This window comes from Mirounga leonina, unplaced genomic scaffold (assembly GCF_011800145.1).
Source record: "Mirounga leonina isolate KUSES-001 unplaced genomic scaffold, KU_Mleo_1.0 Mir_200, whole genome shotgun sequence".
NCBI lineage: Eukaryota > Metazoa > Chordata > Mammalia > Carnivora > Phocidae > Mirounga > Mirounga leonina.
This window is the reverse complement of record NW_023270503.1, coordinates 28,453,730-28,474,707: the sequence shown is the minus strand read 5'-3', so window position 1 is coordinate 28,474,707 and position 20,978 is coordinate 28,453,730. Positions and strand designations below refer to the sequence as shown.

Below are 20,978 nucleotides of genomic sequence, written 5' to 3'. Positions count from 1 at the left end.
TTAATATGCTAGACTTACTCCCAGACGCAGTCTCAGGGTCCACCACTCGCGACAAGTGCTGCTGCGCGTTCCCTGCTGCTGGGAGACAGGGGAGGGAACTCACTCGCTTACTCCTCACTCTCTAATACCCACAGCCACCTGCTCACTCACCCAGCAGCTTCTTCTGCCCTCTCTTCCATACACATCTTCCACCGCTGAACCTTAGTTTCCTCAATTACGGCGCCCAGATAATAATGGTGTCTATCTCCGGGGCTAATGTGATGCAAAGTGATCTGAGGAGTACCTGGGCATAAAGACAGCACAATAAAACTCAGTGATCTTCACGGCCATTTCACAGAGCCCGTTGCCCAGGAGAAGCCCCTGCATACAAGCTGCCTTCGCCCCTCCCCGCCCCTCACTCCCGCTCCGCAGCCCCACCCCCTACACCCGGGCCGAACTGAGCCTCGCATCTTCCCAGCTCGACTTCTCCCCCCTCCCTTCTCCGCGCCCCCAGGGCGCAGTGCACCGATAAATCTTCCCCAGCACGCTGCATTGTTACAGCCACTTGCCCTCGCGTCTGACCGGTGCCCCGTCCGGCACGGGAGTTCCTCAGATCCAGGTTGCCTGTCTCGGTGGTCTTTGAAGCCCCGGCCCCCCGCACAGTGCCTGGTACTTGGAGAGCACTCCATAAATGTTTGCGATTTTGAATAATACGTGAGGCAAGCGTCCAGCCCTCAACTCGCGGGGGGTGGGGGACGTGCGGGCGGCGGGGGGCAGAAGGGGAGGCTGGCCGTGTGCCGCCCAGAAGGACACAGGCGGGGGCTGCCCGGGGCTCGGTGGGTGGGCGCCGGGGCGGCGGCATAGGAGGCCCGAGAGCGGAGCCCGGGTCCGCAGAGGACTGGCGGGGCCGGACGCCCAGGCTCCCCGCCTCCTCCCGCGCCCCCTTCCCCCGCCTCCTCCCGCGCCCCGCCCGCTCCGGCTCCGCCACCCCCGCCCCGCGCGGCCGCGGCAGGGAGGGGCCGGGGAGGCGGAGCCAGCAGCGGCCGAGGCTCCGGGCACCCGCGCGGCTCCCGGCGGCGGAGCGGAGATCCCGGCGCGCCCAGGTAGGAAGCCCCGCGGGGAAGCGGCCCGGGAGCCCGGCTGCGGCGGGAGGGGCGCGGCGGGGGCGGGGAGGAGGCGCCGAGCCCCGCCCCTAGTGCGCGCGGCTGCCTCGCGGCCCCCCGAGCCCCCCGCCTGGGGGAGGGGGCGCTGAGTCCCCGCCCCTCGGCGCCCGGCCTTCCTCCCCGCGCTCGCCCCCCCCGCCCCGCCCCCCGTGCGCCCCGCGCCTTTCCCGCCGCCCGGCATCCTCGGGACCGCCGGCGAGCGGCCCCCCGGGCTCGCCTTCCCTTCGGCCAGCTGCGCGCCTTGGTCGTCCCACAGGTTCCTTCCGAAAGCGAGCTGGAGTCTGGCTTGGCCGCCTCGGGGAGTGGGGGCACAGCTAGAAGGAGCCAGAGCGTGAGTGTGGCGGAGGGCGGCGCCGTGGCTGGAGAGAGCCCAGTACCATTCTTTTGCATCTTGGTGTTCCCGGTGCTCCGCGCACTGGGGCTGGCTCCATGTTTGCGGAATGAATCAGTCATTACTCTCCTTGTCCCCTTCCGAAGGAGGACTTTTTGAGGTCCACGTGCTGCAGAGCACGTTGGGGCGGTGGGCGGGGGGGGCTCCTGAGCTAGCTAGGGCTGCCCGGTCCTGCATAGTGGAGACCCGACTCTCATTTCTCCACCTCCTCTCCGCACTCCCTTCTAGGGGATGCTCCCTTCAGTTTGGGACTTGGGGGTGGTGGGGGAGGAGGGAGCTTGTAGGCCCAGACAGGTGTGACCAGGGACTTGAAGGTGAACAAGGGACTTGTGAAGGACAAGGGACCTGCGCAGGGCCTCTCGGAAGGTAACAGGGCACAGGGGATGCTGCAGAGCAGAGCACCCACCATGAGCAGGGGCCACATCCTACCTTTCCAGACCAGCCCAGAAAGGCCACCACAGTAGAGATTCTGACCTGCAAGCTACTGAACTCCTCTGAGCCTCTGTTTCTTCACCAGTAAAATGGGGATATTAGTACCCATTCCCCAGGGCTTTGTGCACATTAAGAGAAGTGTCATATGAAACCAGCCAGCAGAATGCTTGGCACATCCAGGGTACTAGCAAATCTTAGTTTTCTTTCTTTGCTCTCTGGCAAACAAACAAACAAACAAGCAGAGAGTTATTCGTTACCATCCCCTCTGTCCCCAAATTGGTCATGGACAGACACAGCAGGTGTGTAAGCACTGTTTGTTGAATGAATATGCTTGATGGAGCGACACCACTCACCCTCCTCCTCCTCCCAGAATCCGCAGGCGGAGGTCGGGAGCTGAGCAGCAGAGACATGCCCGTGCTGTCTGAGGACTCCGGTGAGTGCCTTTCCTGGGCTGGGCCTGCCGGAAGCCCTGGAGAAAAGAGCCTGCCCCAGCAGCCCCAGGCTGGGAGGAAGCAGGATGCTGCCTACATTAGCTCACAGGAGCTGCCCTGCCCGAAAACCCTGGGGATGAGAGCCTGGGGAGAGAATGTCCACACAGCAGGGTCCACTTGGAGTCCCACAGGGGCAGGAAGTACCCATAGCACTGGCCAAACTTCGTGTGTCTTACCCTCTCCTCAGGTTTGCATGAAACCCTGGCACTGTTGACTTCTCAGCTCAGACCTGACTCCAACCACAAGGAAGAGATGGGCTTCTTGAGGGATGTTTTCAGTGAAAAAAGCCTCGGTTACTTGATGAAGGTAAAGCCCCATTTCATCCCATCTGCGGAGGGTTTCTAGAGGTTTTCCGAGCTGGCTGAGGCCCGTGAAGTTCATCTCAAGCATTCCCCTGCCCCGGGAAGGTCTTCGTTAGCCCACTATGAATGGCTTTCTCTTGGGCTGACCCATCGGTGACCCACTCTGCAGCCATCCACACAGTCGTGGGCAGGCTGTGGGGTACCCAGGGTACACCTGGGCAGCTGACTTGGGAGGCCCCAGCCTGAAATTGGCTGTCTTTGCAGATTCACGAGAAGCTTCGCTATTACGAGAGGCAAAGTCCAACCCCCGTTCTGCACAGCGCTGTGGCCCTTGCTGAGGATGTAAGCCCCAGGTTTTTCCTTACGGTGTTAGCCCCACTCCCGACCCCGTAGGGCCCCTTCATCTTGCCCGTCACCATTGCTTAGCCTATAGGGGACATAGGGGCTCGGAGCCCAAAGGTGAAGAGACATCTCCTCCCCTTCTCCTCTTGTTCCTCCTTGGGCCTCCTAATGGGCAGGAAGGAACTTGTGAGCCTTGGACTGAGCCAAGGGACACAGGGACATGAGGATGCCTACTTACTGTGTGTTCCCGAGAAAGTCTGTTCCCCCCGCTGTGAAATGAGAGCATTTGGATCAGATCAGCAGTTCCAAACTGTTGAGGACTGGCAATATGAAGGTCAAAAATTCACCTTGTACTGTGCTTTGGGGAGGCCCAATGTGAAGTCCTGGGGTCAGGTGACTTGCAGTGTGTCCCTGCCTATTGGCTCAGGATTCCCATTTTTTTAAGGAATGCTTCCTAACTTCTTGTGGACCTGCCCTCTATGTTGCATCGTTTAGGAAGTTGATGGTCAAGGCCAGCTCCTCAATAAACTCACCTAACACAGGAGATGGCCTGGCAAGGCATGGGTGCAGACCTTCCCTCCTTTCTCCCCTATGTGACGTGATTAGGAGCACGTTAGGCTGTCAGGCTCCCAGGCTCGGCACTGTCTCTCCTACCAGCTCTGGGACCTGCCACAGGTCATTCAATCGCTCTGAGTCCCAGTTTCTTCATCTATAAAATAGCACAGTGGTGAGAGCACAGATAATAGAGCCACATAGGCCCAGGTTAAAATCCTGGCTTTTCAACCTAGGGCAAGATATTTAATCTCTCCTATATAATTCTCATCTGTCAAATGGCAAAATAATAATACCTGCTATGTTGAGTTCTCTGTGAAATTTAGGTGGGAAAGTCCGCATAAAGCAAATAGCACATAGTAAGGGCTTAATAAGTTAGCTCCCATTAGGAGTACCCTCCATGAGCTGCTCTGGCTCTTCTGATCCAGGCTGTGATTTCCCTGAGAGTATCAGTCCTGGGATGGCTGAGGATCCCATGCACTCTTAGATGCTGTCACAGTTCCTGCGAGGACCCTCGAGTCTGAAGCTCAGGGAGCAGGGTTTTCTCTGGAGACTCCCAGCGGGCTCGAAGCACCCACAGCCGCGTGTGACATTCTGTCTCATTCCTCCACAGGTGATGGAAGAGCTGCAGGCCGCCTCTATGCACAGCGACGAGAGGGAGCTGCTCCAGCTGCTGTCCACCCCCCACCTCAGGGTAGTCACATAGTCCCTGCCTGCCCACACAGCTTGTGTCCCCTGGGATGGGGGCCGTGGGGAGCGCTCGGCTGAGAGGCTGAGGAAAGAAGAGTTCTGAGTGAGGGGGTCCTCAGGACCAGTGTCTGGGTGGTGGCTTCTCTGGCATGCAATCTGAGACCCCCAAATCACAGCCCAGCCAAGGCCCCCTGACCTCTGGTAGCTTTAGGGCTGGCCCTTCACTTCTCTTGCTTTCCTGACAGGCCATGCTCATGGTACACGATACAGTTGCCCAAAAGAATTTCGACCCCGTTCTTCCCCCTCTGCCTGATAATATTGACGAGGATTTTGATGAAGAATCAGTGAAGATTGTCCGCCTGGTAAAGAACAAGGAACCCCTGGTATGTGACACCCACCTCTCTTTCCCCACCCCCTCCATGTACCACTCTCCCACCCACCCAGAAACCTGGGAAGAGACCCCCCGCCCCGAAGTCCCCGGAGTGAGTGATAGTAGCTTTGTCAGGGCTACCACTGGTCCCCGTGACACCTTTGTGTGCAGGGTACCTCTTTCTCTGGGTGGACACAGCCTCACTTGACTGTGGCCAAGCTCCTTTGTGCAGTAAACAACCTGCGCAGCTGTACAAGGCAGCCCTGATCAACGTGCTCCGCATCAGAGGTTGGCAAACTATGGTCCAAGGGCCAAACCCAGCCCACTGCCAGTTTTTTTAAATAAAGTTTTACTGGCGTGTGGCCATGCCCGCTCATTTACGTATCAACTGTGGCTGCTTCTACGTTGCAACGGCAATGTGGTGTAGTTACCACGGAGACGGTGTGGCCTGTGAAGCCTAAAATATTTACATTTGACCCTTTACAGAAAAGTTTGCCAAATCCTGCTCTGAATACTGAGGAAGCAAGGGGCAGCCGCTGTTCTCCCCAGCTGACAGATTGTTATCATTCTGGTCCTAGTGCAGCAGTGATTTACAGAGCGAAGGGACAGGATTGTTTATTAGATGGGGGGAAGTGGAGGAAGTCCAGAGAGTCTAGTGTTTGCCCCAGAGAATGGCACAGCTGGCATTCTTGATTTTCAGCTTTCACCAAGGGCACTCAGCTAAACCACTTCTGCAAATGGAAGGGAAGCTCTCGGCCCCCTCTCTTTCCCCCACTGCAAAATGGGGCAGGCATCCATTGACATGGTCAGGGTTGTCTGGTCCTGAAGCTCTGGCTGGTCATAATTGGTTCCCCTTGGCAACCACAGAAGGCCCAGTACCCCGTGATTGATTAGAGGTTGAGAATTTGCAGGCACGTTCTCTCCTTATTATTAAATGTCTTTGCAAGAGACAAGGGCTGTGATGTGAGAGACATGCACTGGACTGGTTGTCCCACAATCCTTTACACCTTCCCAGCTGGGCGACCTCGGGGATGCTGACCTTCTCTGAGCCCCTGTCCCTCATCTCTGAAATGAAATGTGGGAATTGCTGTGCTGTATTAACGTGAGATGCTGGTTTCATTGTATCCTCAGCACTGGAAAGGGCTGCCCTTGGTCTGCCCTCTGCAGTGACAGAGGGAGAGACAGGGAGGCTCTGTGGGGTCCAGAGCCTCAGGGTCTGAGGTTTGGGGCTGCCTCTTAGGAGCCTGCCTGCTCTGTCTCCGATGCAGGGTGCCACCATCCGGCGGGATGAGCACTCCGGGGCTGTGGTGGTGGCCCGGATCATGCGAGGGGGCGCTGCCGACCGGAGTGGTGAGTGGCGTCCGTGCTGGCCTGGTGAAGGTGACGGCCTGGAAAGGATACAGCATGCCCCAGCCTTCCCCTTGTGGCCACGAGAGTCTCCTTTCCTTCTCCTCTCGGTCCCGTTTGGGATGTGCTTTGCTTTCTGGGAGCGGGGCTGGGATTCTCTTCTCCTTCCCAAGCCTGGTAGAAATTTTAACCGTTTGAAAATACCTCAGGCACGGAGAACATTGGGGTTGATCAGAAGGGCTCCTGCGCTGGCCTCGCTGAGGACCGGGGTCCTTAAGCCCGCAGCGTGGGCTGGGCGGGTTTCCTGACTGCAGAGCAGGGATGCCCTTCCCCACCACCCCAGTTGTTGCTCTTATGGAGGGAAGGGTGTTCACGCCCCAGATTTGTTTGGGTGGAAAACAGGTTGAAAATCAGTGTTGTGTGAAACAACTACTCAGTTGGGAGGCAAACCTTCTGGTGTAGAGAGGTGTTACCCCCGAAGTCTGGGGATCACTCTTGTGGAGACCAGAGCTTCTCAAACATTAGCAAGCACCGACCCCACCCCCAGCATCTTGTTAAATGCAGAGTCGGATGCAGCAGGTGTTGGGGGCCCCGAGATCCTGCACCCCCAACCGCCTTCTGGCCGCCGCTGCTGTTTGGCTAGCAGTTAGGGCCTCATGTGCAGAGACACTTGTCATTAGAACCAAGGCCTCTGGACAGGTGTCTTAATACTCTTGACGTCACCTTTCCTGGTGCCTTTAAGTTTTCTTAAAATTTGAGAAAGACATTCTAAGAGTACGTCTGTTAACCTAGGAAGGTGAAGAGTTAATGATATTTCTAAAGAAGCAGAGGTTATAATGGGAAGAACCAGGCTTTCGATGTCAAAATAAGTGTTTGAACACAGGCTCCATTATTTCTTAGAGTGGTCTTGGGCAAGCCACATAATTGCTCTGGGTCTCAGCTGCCTGCTTGTAAACTGGGGGTTTCCCTGGGTGGTTTTGAGGCTGCGATGTTGAGTGGGGCGCCCCATGCGCGGTAGGACTCAGCCGGCCCCAGGCCCTCCCACTGTCTTTACACCTTGAGTCCGCCGTGCGTGTGGCAGGTTCCTCTGGTGGCTGCCAGTGGTGCCCTGGGGCTGAGGCCCCTTCCTGTGCTGATGGGCAGCCTCTGTGTCTCCTAGGTCTGGTCCACGTTGGAGATGAGCTCCGAGAAGTGAACGGGATCACAGTCCTGCATAAGCGCCCCGACGAGATCAGCCAGATTCTGGTCCGTGCTGCATGTGTCCTGGGGGCAGAAACGGGGGGCTGGTCTTTGGAGACCAAAGCAAGGCACTTCCAGGAGCCAGGGTGGATTCTGGCTCAGTCTCTGTGTTCATGAGGAGGCTGCAGGCAAAGTGGCCTTGTGGCATGCCCAGGGTCGGGGTGGGAGACAGGAAGAGTGGCACTCCCGGGCCACCTGCCTCTCAGACCTCTTCGGCATAGCCCCACTCTCTTTCCTGAGGCCCCTTCTGCGACATCCCCTCAAAAGGGTCCCCTCTTCTGAAGGGCTGAGGAATATGGACTAAGAAGCTGCAGTACAAGGAGGACCAAGAGCAAGGGCTTTGGGGTCAGCTGGTGCTGGGTTCGAATCCTGCCTCCACTAGTTTTCAGCCGTGCAGCCTTGGGCCAGCCGTTAGGTCACCGTGGGTTCCACTTTCCTTTCCTGTAAAGTAGGAACAGGGAGCATTTCTCATTCAATGCGTGGTTATGATCAGGATGTAAACATCCTGGAAAGGATACAGCACTTCACATCTGTGAGGAGATTCTAGGGTCTTAAGTGCTGGGATGCAAACAACCTCCAGAGCCCGTTCTGCAAGTTCAAGTCAAGCTGCAATTGTCAAAAGCCCCAATCACAGTTTTGTCTTCTTTATCCTTCTCCCCACCGACATGACCCTCTTTGCTAATTTCCGATGGTTTGGGAGGGGGCAGAAATGGGCTGATCTGACGAGAGAGGACCCCCCACTGTAGGGAGCCCTGGTTGCAGGCAGACTCCTTTGGTCTTCCTGACCCCACTGCCCTTTCCCCGGTTCCGGGCCCCGGGCTCCTTGTGTTCTAGGGCAGTGCTGGGCCAGGGAGACTGTTGGGCGAGATGTGCTCTCATGGGTGGACTGCATTCTGCCTCGTGTCCCCCTCCCCCCATGGGGATGCGGGGTCTGTGTCAGGATAGAAGGAACGGGAAGCCCCAGCAAGGTAGGGGTGGCCTGAGGTTGGAGAGCCTGATGGGGAAGATGGAAGCAAAGGGAGGGAAATGAAACTGAACTTGGTTATGAAAATAATCTGAGAGAAGAGAAAGAAGGGTGGCCTTTGAGCACTAGAGGCCAGGAGGGATGGAAAGGAGGAACTCAGGGCGTGCACTGTCCTTGGTGCTCGTGTAGAGTTTTGTGTCCCTTTGTCCCATGAAAATGCAGATACTGGGTTTTGAGTTTTGCTTTAGTTAATTCACGGGAGCCACCCCTGGAGGGTGGGCCACAGGGGAGGGGGCGCGCCTGACTTCCTTCTGAATGTGAGTTTCCAGATGGGGGCAGGAAGACTTGAACTCACCGACGGTTAGACATGGGAGGTGGTAAGCTTTGACCTCTCCCCTCTCAGGCGCAGTCCCAGGGATCCATTACCCTGAAAATCATCCCAGCCACCCAGGAAGAGGACCGTTTAAAGGACAGCAAGGTATGGCGGGGTCGGAGGCCGGGGAGGGCTTTGAAGCAGTTGTTCGGGAAGAGATCACACATCTGGTCCTCGGAACGTGTGCTCAGTGGAGAACTGTAATTCAGTCACACTGTGATTCATTTATCTGTACCTGCCTTTTTCTAAACCGGATTTGACGTAGCTTACTAATAAAAGACCAGGTTATTTTAATTGAAATAGAAAATTAGGGCCCTGAAGAGGAGAAACTACCAAATGTGCTGGTTTCGGGACCAATTAAGTAACTGCCATTTGCTTAATTCTTTGGTGAGCCTACCTTTTTTGGGCACCTCCTCTGTGCTGGGCGCTCTGCCAGATGCTGGAGACGGGGACAGTTGGTGGCTTTGAGGACTCCTAGTTCAGAGAGGGAGGCCGGGGAGCAAATCTTTCATGGCTCTGAGACTAGTGCTAGTGTTTCAGAAAGATTCTGAGCAGAGTTACAGATGCCCCGGAAGGGGACAGGTAGTAGAGGTGCTGGAAGTGAGGCTTGAGGCAGGTGAAGGCGAGTAGGACTTCCCTGGTGAAGAAGAGGGGGAGGGAAGTTCACACAGAGAGGTCTGCATCTACAGAGGCTCAGTAGGTGTGGAGAGGAGTACTTTTGGGGGTCGGTGAGAGAGAGCACCCTGGTCGGGCTCTGGAGGGGTTGTGCTGGGAGGTAGGTTGAGGCTATCTTCGGAATGGCCTTGAATGCTTTCTTAAGGGTGTTGGCATAATCCCGGCCTGGTTTGGGGCTCTCAGAGGCCGACCCCTGAGATGAGGATTCGAGCGCAAGTAGTTCATTTGGAGGTGACCCCGGGAAACACCCCGGGGAAAGGAAGGCAGTGAGTGCAACAAAGCGTGTGTCATCCAGCAAGTTACTACTGTGTCATCCTGCTGGGGAACTCGGGGATCCTGTGTAGACACGTGTCTTCCCACCCAAGAGCCAGGGGAGCTGGGAAATCTATGCACAGACTCCTGCCAGGCTGCATCCAGGGATGGATTCCCAGCATTCTCGGCTGGCTGCATTAGAGTAGAGTGGTGACCAGAGAAAGCCCTTGGACAGAGAGACGCCAGGGCTGGCTGCTGGAAGTCTGGCTGGGGGGCGGGGTACTGAAATGGCGAGGCCCTGGGGGATGTGGGAACTCCCAGGCTGCCACGTTGGGGGAGGGCTGAGTGGGTAGAGACCGGAGGCAGGGAGACCTGGTAGGGAGGCTGTTGTAAAAGCCTCCGTGAGAGATTATTCCGACCCGAGCTGAGGTGGTGGTAGCCCTGGGATTCAATCAAAGTGTGCAAATAAGGAACAGTCACACAAAGATGATGAGAGAACAAGAGAGGGCATTGCTTTGGTTTCAAATAAATTGGGATCTGAACTGCCTGGCAGCCAGGGCAGAAAGGAGAGAAAAGGCAGGACATACTTTTCCTCAGGAGATGGAAGGAAGTGTGCCCATTTTTCAAGAAAGGTGATTCCCAGTCCCTGGCTCTGGGCACGAAATGCGGGATAAGAAGGAACAAATTATAGCACTTGGCATAGAGTAGATGTCGATGAGTATTTTGGTGAATGGGGATCAATAATGGACAATGTCTTTAGTGTCAGACTTTTACAGCAAACGAAGACATCATCTTTGTGTGACTGTAATATTCAAAACGGCTGCAGAACGAGAGGAAACCATGTGCCCTGTGTTTCTGATTAGCTTTCTGTCCTCGAGGCTGATTGCTCGTCCTGATGGCGAGTGATAGGTGTCATCTGGCGTTCGATGCGGCAGAGACACATCTGTGCTCACCCCCTCTTCAGGTGTTCATGCGGGCGCTCTTCCACTACAATCCGAGGGAGGACCGGGCCATCCCCTGCCAGGAGGCGGGCCTGCCCTTCCAGCGCAGGCAGGTCCTGGAGGTGGTGAGCCAGGATGATCCCACGTGGTGGCAGGCCAAGCGAGTAGGGGACACCAACCTTCGAGCTGGCCTCATCCCCTCCAAGCAGTTCCAGGAAAGGTGGGTCTGGGCTGTGCTGTCAGGGGGTGGCTCTGGAGTGGCTTAGAGGCGTGGGTACACGGCGGGGCCCTGGCCAGAGGGACGCGCGGTATGTCGTTGCGGAGGGAAGTACCCATCGCCCTTGTGTTCAATCTTCTTGCGCTCTAACCAGCGGGGATGGCCGTTTGAGATTTAAATACATGCACAGAAATCTATGTTGTCACTAAATGCATGTATGTTGTATAATACCTACTTAAAGAAAGTTGAAAAATAAAATATAAAAATATAGACGAGGAGGACGAGGGAAAGCTAATTACCCCAAGCCTCGCCACTATCTGAGATGGCATGATGGACATCCTTCCTGAGCTTTTTACGGGAGAGACACAGAATTGGAAGTCGTGCTTTTGGGGTCTGTGTCCTTTAACATGGCAACTTCAGCATTTCCCACGTTATTACCTCGTCTTTAGTGTGTGATTTTTAATAGCTATATAATATTTCATCAGAAAGGAGACCATGCCCTTCCTTCCACCGCCCCCTTCCAACCTAAGCTAGAGCCAGTGGGCCTCTGGCCTAGCACAGCTTTCACCATGGCCCTCAGCGATGCTGACATGCAAAAGCAGATTAAGCATATGATGGCTTTTATTGAACAAGAAGCCAATGAGAAAGCAGAGGAAATAGATGCGAAGGCAGGGGAAGAGTTCAATATTGAGAAAGGTCGTCTTGTGCAAACCCAAAGACTGAAGATTATGGAATACTACGAGAAGACAAACAGATTGAGCAGCAGAAGAAAATTCAGATGTCTAATTTGATGAATCAAGCAAAGCTCAAAGTCCTCAGAGCAAAAGATGACCTTATTACAGACCTATTAAATGAAGCAAAACAGAGACTCAGCAAAGTGGTAAAAGATACAACCAGGTACCAAGTGCTGCTGGATGGACTGGTCCTCCAGGGTTTGTACCAGTTGTGGGAGCCCCGAATGATTGTTCATTGCAGGAAGCAGGATTTCCCTCTGGTAAAGGCTGCAATGCAAAAAGCGATTCCTAGGCACAAAATTGCCACCAAAAAAGACGTTGATGTCCAAACTGATCAGGAGGCCTAGCTGCCTGAGGAAATAGCTGGTGGAGTTGAGATCTATAATGGGGATTGTAGAATAAAAGTTTCCAATACCTGAGAAAGCTGGCTGGATCTCATAGCCCAGATGATGCCAGAAGTACGGGGAGCCTTATCTGGTGCAAATGCCAACAGGAAGTTTTTGGACTAAACCTTTGGGCGAGGTGAAGTTCATCCACCGCTCTCCTGCTGTCATGCGGAACTTTCTGATATTTGAAAAAACAAGGTATCTGTGTGGCTTCCTCTTCGCTGTTCTAATATTCTGTATTCATCCGTGGATCCTCTCTGTAGCTAATGCCCTTGGCCTAATTGTTAAAATGAGAGAAAGTTTCACTTACTCTGATCAGGAAGCCTCCTTCTTAGCTTATCTAAAAGTAGCACAACTTTCATTTGCTTCTGTAGCATGAAGGTGAGGGTATCAGATGGTGGTTACCGGAGCTTCCCCGAGTCTCGGCTCTTCCTCTCGTCTTCTGCTGTCAGTTCTCCACTAGAGGGTGATGTGTATGGTGTTCTCTGACATTCAGTGTCTGCTCTTTAGGCTTCAAACGCATGGGGGGCATGCATTCCTACCAGCAATAGTAGCTTCACTGTTCACCTGCTTGGGCCTAGAAGTGTTCCTCATCTGTAAATGTGATTTAAAATCTAAGCCATGAATAGGTCTTATTTATTAAAACAAAAGGTTTACATGGGAAAAAAAAAAGCAGACCATGTACTCACGGGCAGCGAGTCTGGGTTCTGCCCTCCCTCCCCCCCAGGAACTGACAGTGTAGCAGGAAAGTCACAGGTGGTTCAGACGAACACTTTCTAGAAATGTGACGGGTTCGGGGGAGGAGGACAGCGGGCTCTGCGAGGTCAGATCCTGGGAGGGTTGCCCCTCACCTGGGCGTCCTCCGAGCGTCTCTGAGTGACTTCACTCCTTCCCTGTGGCTGTACTTTTAAGTTGTCTGCACCGTCTGGCTGCCACAAGACCGCACTGATCACCTTGCACGTGAGACTGTGCCTCATTTCAAGTGGTTTCCTTAGGATAGATTTCCAAAAGTGTAAATGACTGCGTCACCTCTCACCTGTGCTATCTAGGCTTTGGTTTCCCTGAATTTTCCAGAAGGTTCTCTCTGACTGGTTTTGTGGCGGAGCTCATGGGCCTGCCCATCTCCTTGTGTCCCTGCAGGCGACTGAGCTACCGGAGAGCCACCGGCACCCTGCCGAGCCCCCAGAGCCTCAGGAAGCCCCCCTGTGAGTAGATGGGCAGGGAAGCCCTTCAGCAAGGGGCCGGGGTTAGGAGTCAGGGGCTTCGTGCCCTGAAGAAGCAAGGGCTGGACTGGAGAGGGCACCAGGGGTCCTGTCTGAGCTGGTGGGCCTCCAGAAGAAGGAGGGGATGGGGAGAGGGATGAGGAGGGGAAATGGGGGTAGGTCGGGGAGGGGGGAGCTGTTCTCTGGAGAGGAGCTACTGTATTTGGGACCCATAGATGATACCGGGGGGCATGTTAAACACCTCTTCCAAAATTGTGTGCAAATGTGTGTGTGTGTCTGGGAGAGTGTCCCCTACCAAGGCGCTCTCTGATCCTGATAGTTTCAGAACCACTGATGATGGACGGGAGTGGAGAAGGCTGCACGTGACCCTGTGTTAGCTGTCAAATTTGGCAAATAAAAATAAAGGATGCCCAATTAAATTTGAATTTCAGATCAATAATGAATGGGTTTCTAGTGTAAGTATAGCTCATGCAATATTTGGGACATACTTATACTAAGGAATTATTTGTTGTGTATCTGAAATGCAGATTTAACTGGGCGTCCTCTATTTTATCTGGCACCCCTCCCCTGTGCAGCCCCTGCCTTCAGAAGACATTCTCACCTGTCACCTTGCCTTTTAATCATCACAATGTGAAGGAGTGGAGTCAGGACATCCTCTTTTCCAACGTGGGAAAATGGAGGGTCATGAGGTCAAGGGAGTGGGGCTGGGGTCAGGTTTTCAGAGGGCCTGTGCCCACGGCCTCCAGGTTAGAGCTCTGTATAGAGACGAAGCTGCCCCACGATATGGCTTCTCTGGCTCAGGGGGGCTCGGAACCAAGTGAGGGGCCCAGAGGGGTGTCCGGTGGCTGGAGTACAGCCGGCTGGCAGCCCTGCTCTGCTCCGCTCCACCGTCTGGCACCTGCCTTTGCCCAGGCCCGTCTCAAACCCCGGAAGAGAGAGAGCAGGTCCGGCCCCACTGCAGGCATCCTGGGGTGAGCTGCTCCCTGGCTTGGGGCCACTGCCCACGGCTGCTCTTCCAGACTTGCTCTCAAGTCAGAAGGACTGCTGAGTAAATTGGCTTTGGGGCTGCTCACGCCAGTGCTGAGAGGGCTTGCTCCGGGCCGCTCATGAGACACACACAGGGAGACTAATTATTAAGAGCTAGGCTCGGTTTAATAATGCACCGCAGCTCGGATCACAGGTTTGTTGGAGGAAAGAGAGAGGGGACAGATGGAGGGTTCCTTACGCACACGAGGCCACCAGCTGCCTCTCAGCCGCAGGGCCTCCTGGTTCTCGTCCACTAACGCTCTTCCATCTGTCTTTTGTGCAAACCGCAGATGATCAGCCTTGTGACAAAGGTAGGCTGGTATTTATCCCCTGTGCACCCGGACAAGAATGTAGACTGTCTGGAGCTGGAGGGGCTTCTTTTCCTCCCCCTGTGCCCTGAGGTGTGAAGAGCCGCTGGGGACAGAGCTCCTCCCTGCCCACCTGGCACATAGTGCCCCACCTTCCCTGGACTCTGGCTGGGCTAACTGTGCCACCAGCTGGGCGGGAGGCAGGAGACGGGAAGGTGGGGCAGGGCGAGTGAATCTCCCCTCCTTCTACTGCTGGCGATCCTAACCCAGAGGGGCCTGCTGGCCCAGAACCCCTGCCACGGCCTGCAAAGTCTGTTCGGGGCCTAAGCATGGAGAATTGAGTGAAACAGAAGGACTTGGTTTCCTGGGGAGCCAGGACATGGCATCTCTCCTGAGCCCCCGCGAGACATCATTCCAGTGGGCTCCGCCTGGCCACCCAGGAGCCGGGTCCCTTTGGGTCAGAGTACGTGTCCAGCATGGCTCACTGGCTGCCCTCTCTCTGTTTGGTTCCCAGAGACCTGTGACTGTGAGGGGTACTTCAAAGGGCACTACGTGGGTGAGTATCGGGCCTCGCCCCCCAGCACCCCCTGCCCTTCCCACGCACAGCCAACCGTGGGCTCTTGGACCAGGGGAAGACAAGGTCAGAGTGACCTGAGCCCCAGCAACGCTTCAAGAGCGGCCGAGCCTGGGGGACCCACATTCCCCTTCATCTCTGTCAGCCAGGGGAGGGACCGACCTGCCCAGGCTTTGGGGTCCCTCCCTAACTTCCACCCAGCCCCGGGGAGCAGAGCCCTGGCAGGGAAGGGATGCGGACCGCTCCATTAACACCGATCTGTTATCCTCACGGTCTCGGCCACGGTCCAAGCCATGTGTGTGCCGTCGCCACACGGTGATGGAGCCTTTTACCAGCCTCCAAAGGCCCTTTGCTGCTTTTATTTTATTTTTTTAAATATTTTTTATTAGTTTTTTTTTTAAAGATTTTATTTATTTATTTGAGAGAGAGAGAATGAGATAGAGAGAGCATGAGAGGGAGGAGGGTCAGAGGGAGAAGCAGACCCCCCGTTGAGCGGGGACCCCCCCCCCCCGATGCGGGACTCGATCCCGGGTCTCCAGGATCATGACCTGAGCTGAAGGCAGTCGCCCAACCAACTGAGCCACCCAGGCGCCCTGCTGCTTTTATTTTGCTTAGTCTTTTCAAAGGCCTTAGAGACCGGCAGAGATTTTTTTACCTTTCATCTGGAAGTAATTTCAACCTTACCGAAAAGGTGCAAGAATCGTACCAAGTACTCAGATTCACCAGATGACACTTTGCCGTATTTGCTTTGTCATCCCCTTTCTCACACATACACAGTTTCTTCCTGAGTCCTGTGACTCGGTTGTAGACATCACGCCCCTTCACCCCTAAATGCCTCAATATGTATTCCTTAAAGACGGGGACATTCTCTTACAGAACCCAGGGGAATTATTGAAATTCTGGGAATTTAACATGTATACAGTTCTATCTAATACACTGTTCATTTTATTTTATTTTAAGTGTTTTATTTATTTATTCATGAGAGTCAGAGAGAGAGATAGAGGCAGCAGCAGAGGGAGAAGCAGGCTCTCCGCCTAGCAGGGAGCCCGATGCGGGACTTGATCCCAGGACCCTGGGATCGTGACCTGAGCCGAAGGCAGACGCTTAACCATCTGAGCCACCCAGGCACTCCTACACTGTTCATTTTATTTTATTTTTTTTCTTTTTTTAAGACTTTATTTATTTATTTGAGAGAGGGAGAATGAGAGAGAGCACATGAGAGGGGGGAGGGTCAGAGGGAGAAGCAGACTCCCTGCCGAGCAGGGAGCCCGATGTGGGACTCGATCCCGGGACTCCAGGATCATGACCTGAGCCGAAGGCAGTCGCTTAACCAACTGAGCCACCCAGGCGCCCCCACTGTTCATTTTAAAATTTGGCCAGTTGCCCCAGTAATGTCCTGTAGAGCATTTTCCCTGATCCAGGATCCAACCCAGGACCACACATTGCACTTGTAGATTTGTATTCCCGCTTCATAGATAAGGAAATCGAGGCTCAGAGAGGTGATGATTCTCCCAAGATCAGCCATGTGCTAGATAAAACTGACTGGGGCGCCTGGGTGGCTCAGTCAGTTGAGCGTCCAACTCTTGGTTTCGGCTCAGGTCATGATCTCAGGGTCGTGGGATCGAGCCCTGTGCCAGGCTCCGCGTTCAGCGTGGAGTCTGCTTAAGACTCTCTCTCCCTCTGCTCCTCCCCCTGTGCTCTCTAAAAATAAACATCTTTAAATAAAACAGTGACCTTGAACCCTATTTTTGGAGGCCAGATGGTCACCTTTTCTTCATTGTACTGTGCATCCTGATCAGCCCCTTCCTGTAGCAGGAGGTAGTTGGGAGAGGTTCAGTGGGACTCAGCCCCCCTTCTAGGTCTGGCCAGGTAGAGAAAGTCTTTCCTGGGAGATTCTGGGACAAATGCCACAGTTCTCCCTGCCCTTCCCACAAAGCTGGTCTTCGGAGAAGCTTCCGGCTGGGCCGAAGAGAAAGACCGGGAAGTCCCCAAGAAGGAAAGGGGTCTGTAGGAGCCGAGGCTCCAGAGCTGCTGACCTATGAGGAGGTAACCAGGTACCAGCATCAGCCTGGTGAACGGCCCCGCCTAGTGGTTCTGATTGGTAGGTGAGGTCCTGCATTTCCAGGGAGTGGGCTGGCTTCCTCCTGGACTGGGGGGGAGGGAGCTCATCAGGGACCCTGGTCAGCCTGCCTTTTGTTTCCCAGGATCCCTGGGAGCCCGACTGCATGAGCTGAAGCAGAAGGTGGTGGCAGAGAACCCACAGCACTTTGGCGTTGCTGTTCCATGTAAGAAGGCGCACACGGGGCTTTGTGTGTGCGTGTGTGAGCATGGATAATAGTTCATAGGGACTTGACTCCCCATATCCATCTAATCCTTACTTTGGGTCTGAGGGACCGATGGGCGCTGCCTGCTATGGGCAGATCATGGGACCTAGGCATGATAAGAAACCCACTTAGTGGTCCACTAGGACCCTCTGAGGCAGAAGCTGGAGGACCACTTGCCCCGTTCCTTCCTGGGGTGGGAGATGAGTCTAAAGGACATTGCAGGCAAAGTAGCAACCTCAGGATGACACCAAGGGGCTATCAGCACCAAGGGGGCATTCCAGCTTCCTCTTCACAGTGACTCTGACCCCGATGGCCCCCGCCCTCTGCTTGGGTAAGAGAGCAGGGCAGAGAAGTCGGGAGCCTGGTGAGTTATGATACTGCTCGGGCACTCCCTTGTAGCTGGCTTCCAGCCCATCGGAGTGGCTGGGCGCCCTCCAAGGTGCTCACACCCCTGCCAGTTCCTGAGGCTAGGAGCAGCTGTGGATGCTGAGACCAAGGAGGCAGGAGGCCCTGGTTCTGGATGTGATGCGGAAGAGGGGAATGAAGGGTCTAGGAGTTTTATGTGCAGTAGCTCGGGCAGCCCTCCCAGTACCCTTGAGGAGAAGGATGATCACCATCCTGTACACAGAGGAAGACACTGGGGCTCAGAAAGGTTAAGTAACTTGCCCAGTGTCACACAGTTGGTAAGTAGTGGGGCCAAGATTCAAACCCAGGCCTTAATGAGGCCACACAAAGGGCCTCTCCCCTGCCGCCTACTGCTCCTGTCCTTGGCTGTCCCTTCCCTTTCTGGGACCCTCCGTTCTTCTGACCTCAGAGGGATGCAGTGTGGGCACTCGGGGTCACCGAGAGGGAAGGCTGTGGTGGCAGTAATAAGACTTTTCCAGAATGTTCTAAGGGCAGCTACCAATCCTTTCTTTTGCCAGACGCCTCTCCCCTGGACCTCGGGGCCCATAACCCAGTGTGTGGGTTGTCAGAATTGTCTTTCAGAGCCCTACCTGAAGTGGCAGGGATTGGAGGGAGGCGGCAGGGTTCAGGAAGCCATTCTAGTGGCATACCTCTGATGGACCTGGTAGGTAGGCTTCCGAGGGCCACTGCCTTCCAGGGTGGACTGAAACAGGACATGTGGAGGCTGCTCACACATGGGTCCTTCAGAAACCCCCAGATCTATCCCCCAAGACAGGGGTGCATGGATGGCCAGGCCTACCTGCTTCAGGCACCCCACAGATAGGTGACTTCCCCCCCTTTGCTCTTAGGAACTGGAAGAGTCAAGGCAGACTTCCCGAGGCTTCCTACTTCAGAGAGGCGGTGACTTTTATCCTGGGTTTTGAAGCATAAATAGGAGTTTTCCAGGGAGAGAAGAAAAGAATAGTTCTCTATACAGAGGGAACAGTTTGTGGAAAAGGATGGTGGTGTGACCCAGGGTAGCAGCATTAGGGACTGGGGAGGCTAGTGTGAATGATGTTGGGAGGAGATACTCGTCAAAGGTCTTTAGGATGTTGTCGGTGGCGAATAAGAAGTTTTTAAACAAGCAAATGACACGGTCAGAAAAGTGACCTTAGCAGCCCTGCCCAAGGTGGGACAGGGATGACACATAGAGAGCACAGAGCATCCTTGTGTGGTCCCCAAGGGCATGATAATACTGTCCTTCAAGACCCCCTTCAAGGCCCTTTTCTTTTGGAATGCTCTGGAAAAGAGCAGTGTGTTCCTCCACGCGTGCTCTCGTTCTGTGAAGGACCTGATTTTCCCCCGAAGTGCGCACCTCAGTTCTATCACAGAAATCAGTGGAGAAACGCTGTATGTTTTGCAGTTATTTATGTGAGAGCCAGCTTTGCTGAAACCATCTAGTCCGTCACGGACTGTCTGTCTTCATGTCTCTTTTCTCAAAATGAGAAATAACCGAATAAGAAATTAAAAGCCTAGAGCAGGGCCGTCTGTATCTGGGGCCCCCTGGCTCGCAGAAAAGAAAACAAGGAGGAAATCAATGGTTAGGACTAGGGATCCCTTCAGTGATTCTTTACGCCACACCACCTCAGCCAGGCTGTCTAGTGGGGCCCCTGAGGGCAAACGCTTGGCATGGGACGGAGCTCACACCCTGGCTTGGGGCTTGACCTCCCTGCACCTCAGTTTTCCTCCCCTGCAAAGGGGGAGGCCTCCTTTCCCACATCGAGGAGGGTGCCTGCCCCGCAGGGACACTGAGGAATGGGAATGGTGGGTTCATCCACTGAGCAGCGATGAGCTCCGGAGGGGAAGGAGGGCCCAGGCTCGCTGTTGTTCTCGTGCACTGTGAGGGGACATCTTTTTGCCCAGTTTCCCTTTTCCTTTCTTTCAAAGATACCACCAGGCCCCGAAAGAGCCATGAGAAGGAGGGGGTGGAATATCACTTCGTCTCTAAGCAAGCATTTGAGGCCGACTTACATCACAACAAGTATGTGGCGTGGCGGCCCAGCTGGCCCTCGGTGCACCCGTCTGGTGTTCCCCCTGACCTTGTGGGAGGGCTTTCGGGAAGGATGGGGGATGCGGGAGAGGAGTTACGGTGGAAAGTCCATCTATCTTGCCCTGCTAATTTAGGCAAACTCAGGAACTAAGGGCCCGTTCCCTGTTGGTGGTGTTTTAGGTTCCTAGAGCATGGTGAATATAAGGAAAATCTCTACGGAACCAGCCTGGACGCCATCCAGGCGGTGATGGCCAAAAACAAAGTGTGTTTGGTGGACGTGGAGCCGGACGTGAGTTTCTGAGCCAGTTGGGCGTTTTCTGTTGGCAGAATATATAAATGAGGGGAGGGGCGCCTGGGGGGCTCAGTCGGTTGAGTGTCTGACTCTTGATTTCAGCTCAGATAATGATCTCAGGGGCCTGGGATTGAGCCCCGCATCTGGCTCTGTGCTCAGCAGGGAGTCTGCTTGAGATTCTCTCCCTTTGCTCTCTCTCTCAAAATAAAAAAAAAATGATAACAAAAAAATAATAATAAATGAGGGGATTGTATATTTTATAAAACATTTGACCCCAGTCTAAGGCTTTTTTAGTCCAGAGGACTGGATGTTAAAATTTCCTTAAGTCTGCCTTTGAGAATCTAAGGAAAGCTCTGTAGCCCGAAATGTGCACATGTATACACAAAATGGCATTCACTGTAGGGTGCTCCCAGGCCCTGTGGTGGCCTGCAGACCTGGGATCGTAGCCTCTGCATGGTGGGCATCAGGCAGTGGGCGGGCGCTGCTGGTCAGCAGTAACAGGACCGAGAATTAGATGCCACTGCGCAGGTGGATGCTGGGGCCCAGCTCCCCGTATCAGGACACCGCCCCTGCGCCCCCACGACAGGTCAAGTCAGTCAAGTCAGTGGCTCAGGGCATCACCGAGAGAGGCCACCCGGAGAGCAGTTGGAAAGAGAAAAGGGAAGGAGACAGTGACCCTGTGAAGGGCGTCAAATCCACACCCTGCCTGCTGTGTGTTTGGCAGGGGCTCAGGCATCTTCTTAACCTCGTCTTTGACAAATCTTCTAAGCTTTGAACTCAATCCGGGTTTTTTTTTCCTCTATAGAAATGGAGCTCTGATTTTATGCTATAAGGTGTAGACTTTATTTTTTTTATTTTTTATTTTTTTAAAGATTTTATTTATTTGACAGAGAGAAAGACAGCCAGAGAGGGAACACAAGCAGGGGGAGTGGGAGAGGGAGAAGCAAGCTTCCTGTG

General features: G+C 54.5%; 1 protein-coding gene and 1 pseudogene across 1 annotated transcript in view; both read left to right on the top strand.

Moving 5' to 3' along the window:
- MPP2 (membrane palmitoylated protein 2) overlaps nt 1-20,978 on the top strand; it is an 82,206-nt gene that overhangs the window by 57,621 nt on the left and 3,607 nt on the right. Inside the window, exons 11-26 of the mRNA XM_035027230.1 lie at nt 2,336-2,398; nt 2,644-2,762; nt 3,023-3,100; nt 4,266-4,346; nt 4,588-4,725; nt 5,981-6,062; nt 7,219-7,304; nt 8,666-8,740; nt 10,527-10,723; nt 12,981-13,045; nt 14,380-14,400; nt 14,912-14,953; nt 16,908-17,072; nt 17,176-17,256; nt 19,627-19,720; nt 19,910-20,018. Coding sequence (XP_034883121.1) covers nt 2,336-2,398; nt 2,644-2,762; nt 3,023-3,100; nt 4,266-4,346; nt 4,588-4,725; nt 5,981-6,062; nt 7,219-7,304; nt 8,666-8,740; nt 10,527-10,723; nt 12,981-13,045; nt 14,380-14,400; nt 14,912-14,953; nt 16,908-17,072; nt 17,176-17,256; nt 19,627-19,720; nt 19,910-20,018 — 1,496 coding nt within the window. The remainder of the gene's footprint in view (nt 1-2,335; nt 2,399-2,643; nt 2,763-3,022; nt 3,101-4,265; nt 4,347-4,587; nt 4,726-5,980; nt 6,063-7,218; nt 7,305-8,665; nt 8,741-10,526; nt 10,724-12,980; nt 13,046-14,379; nt 14,401-14,911; nt 14,954-16,907; nt 17,073-17,175; nt 17,257-19,626; nt 19,721-19,909; nt 20,019-20,978) is intronic.
- LOC118024961 lies at nt 10,781-14,928 on the top strand (annotated as a pseudogene).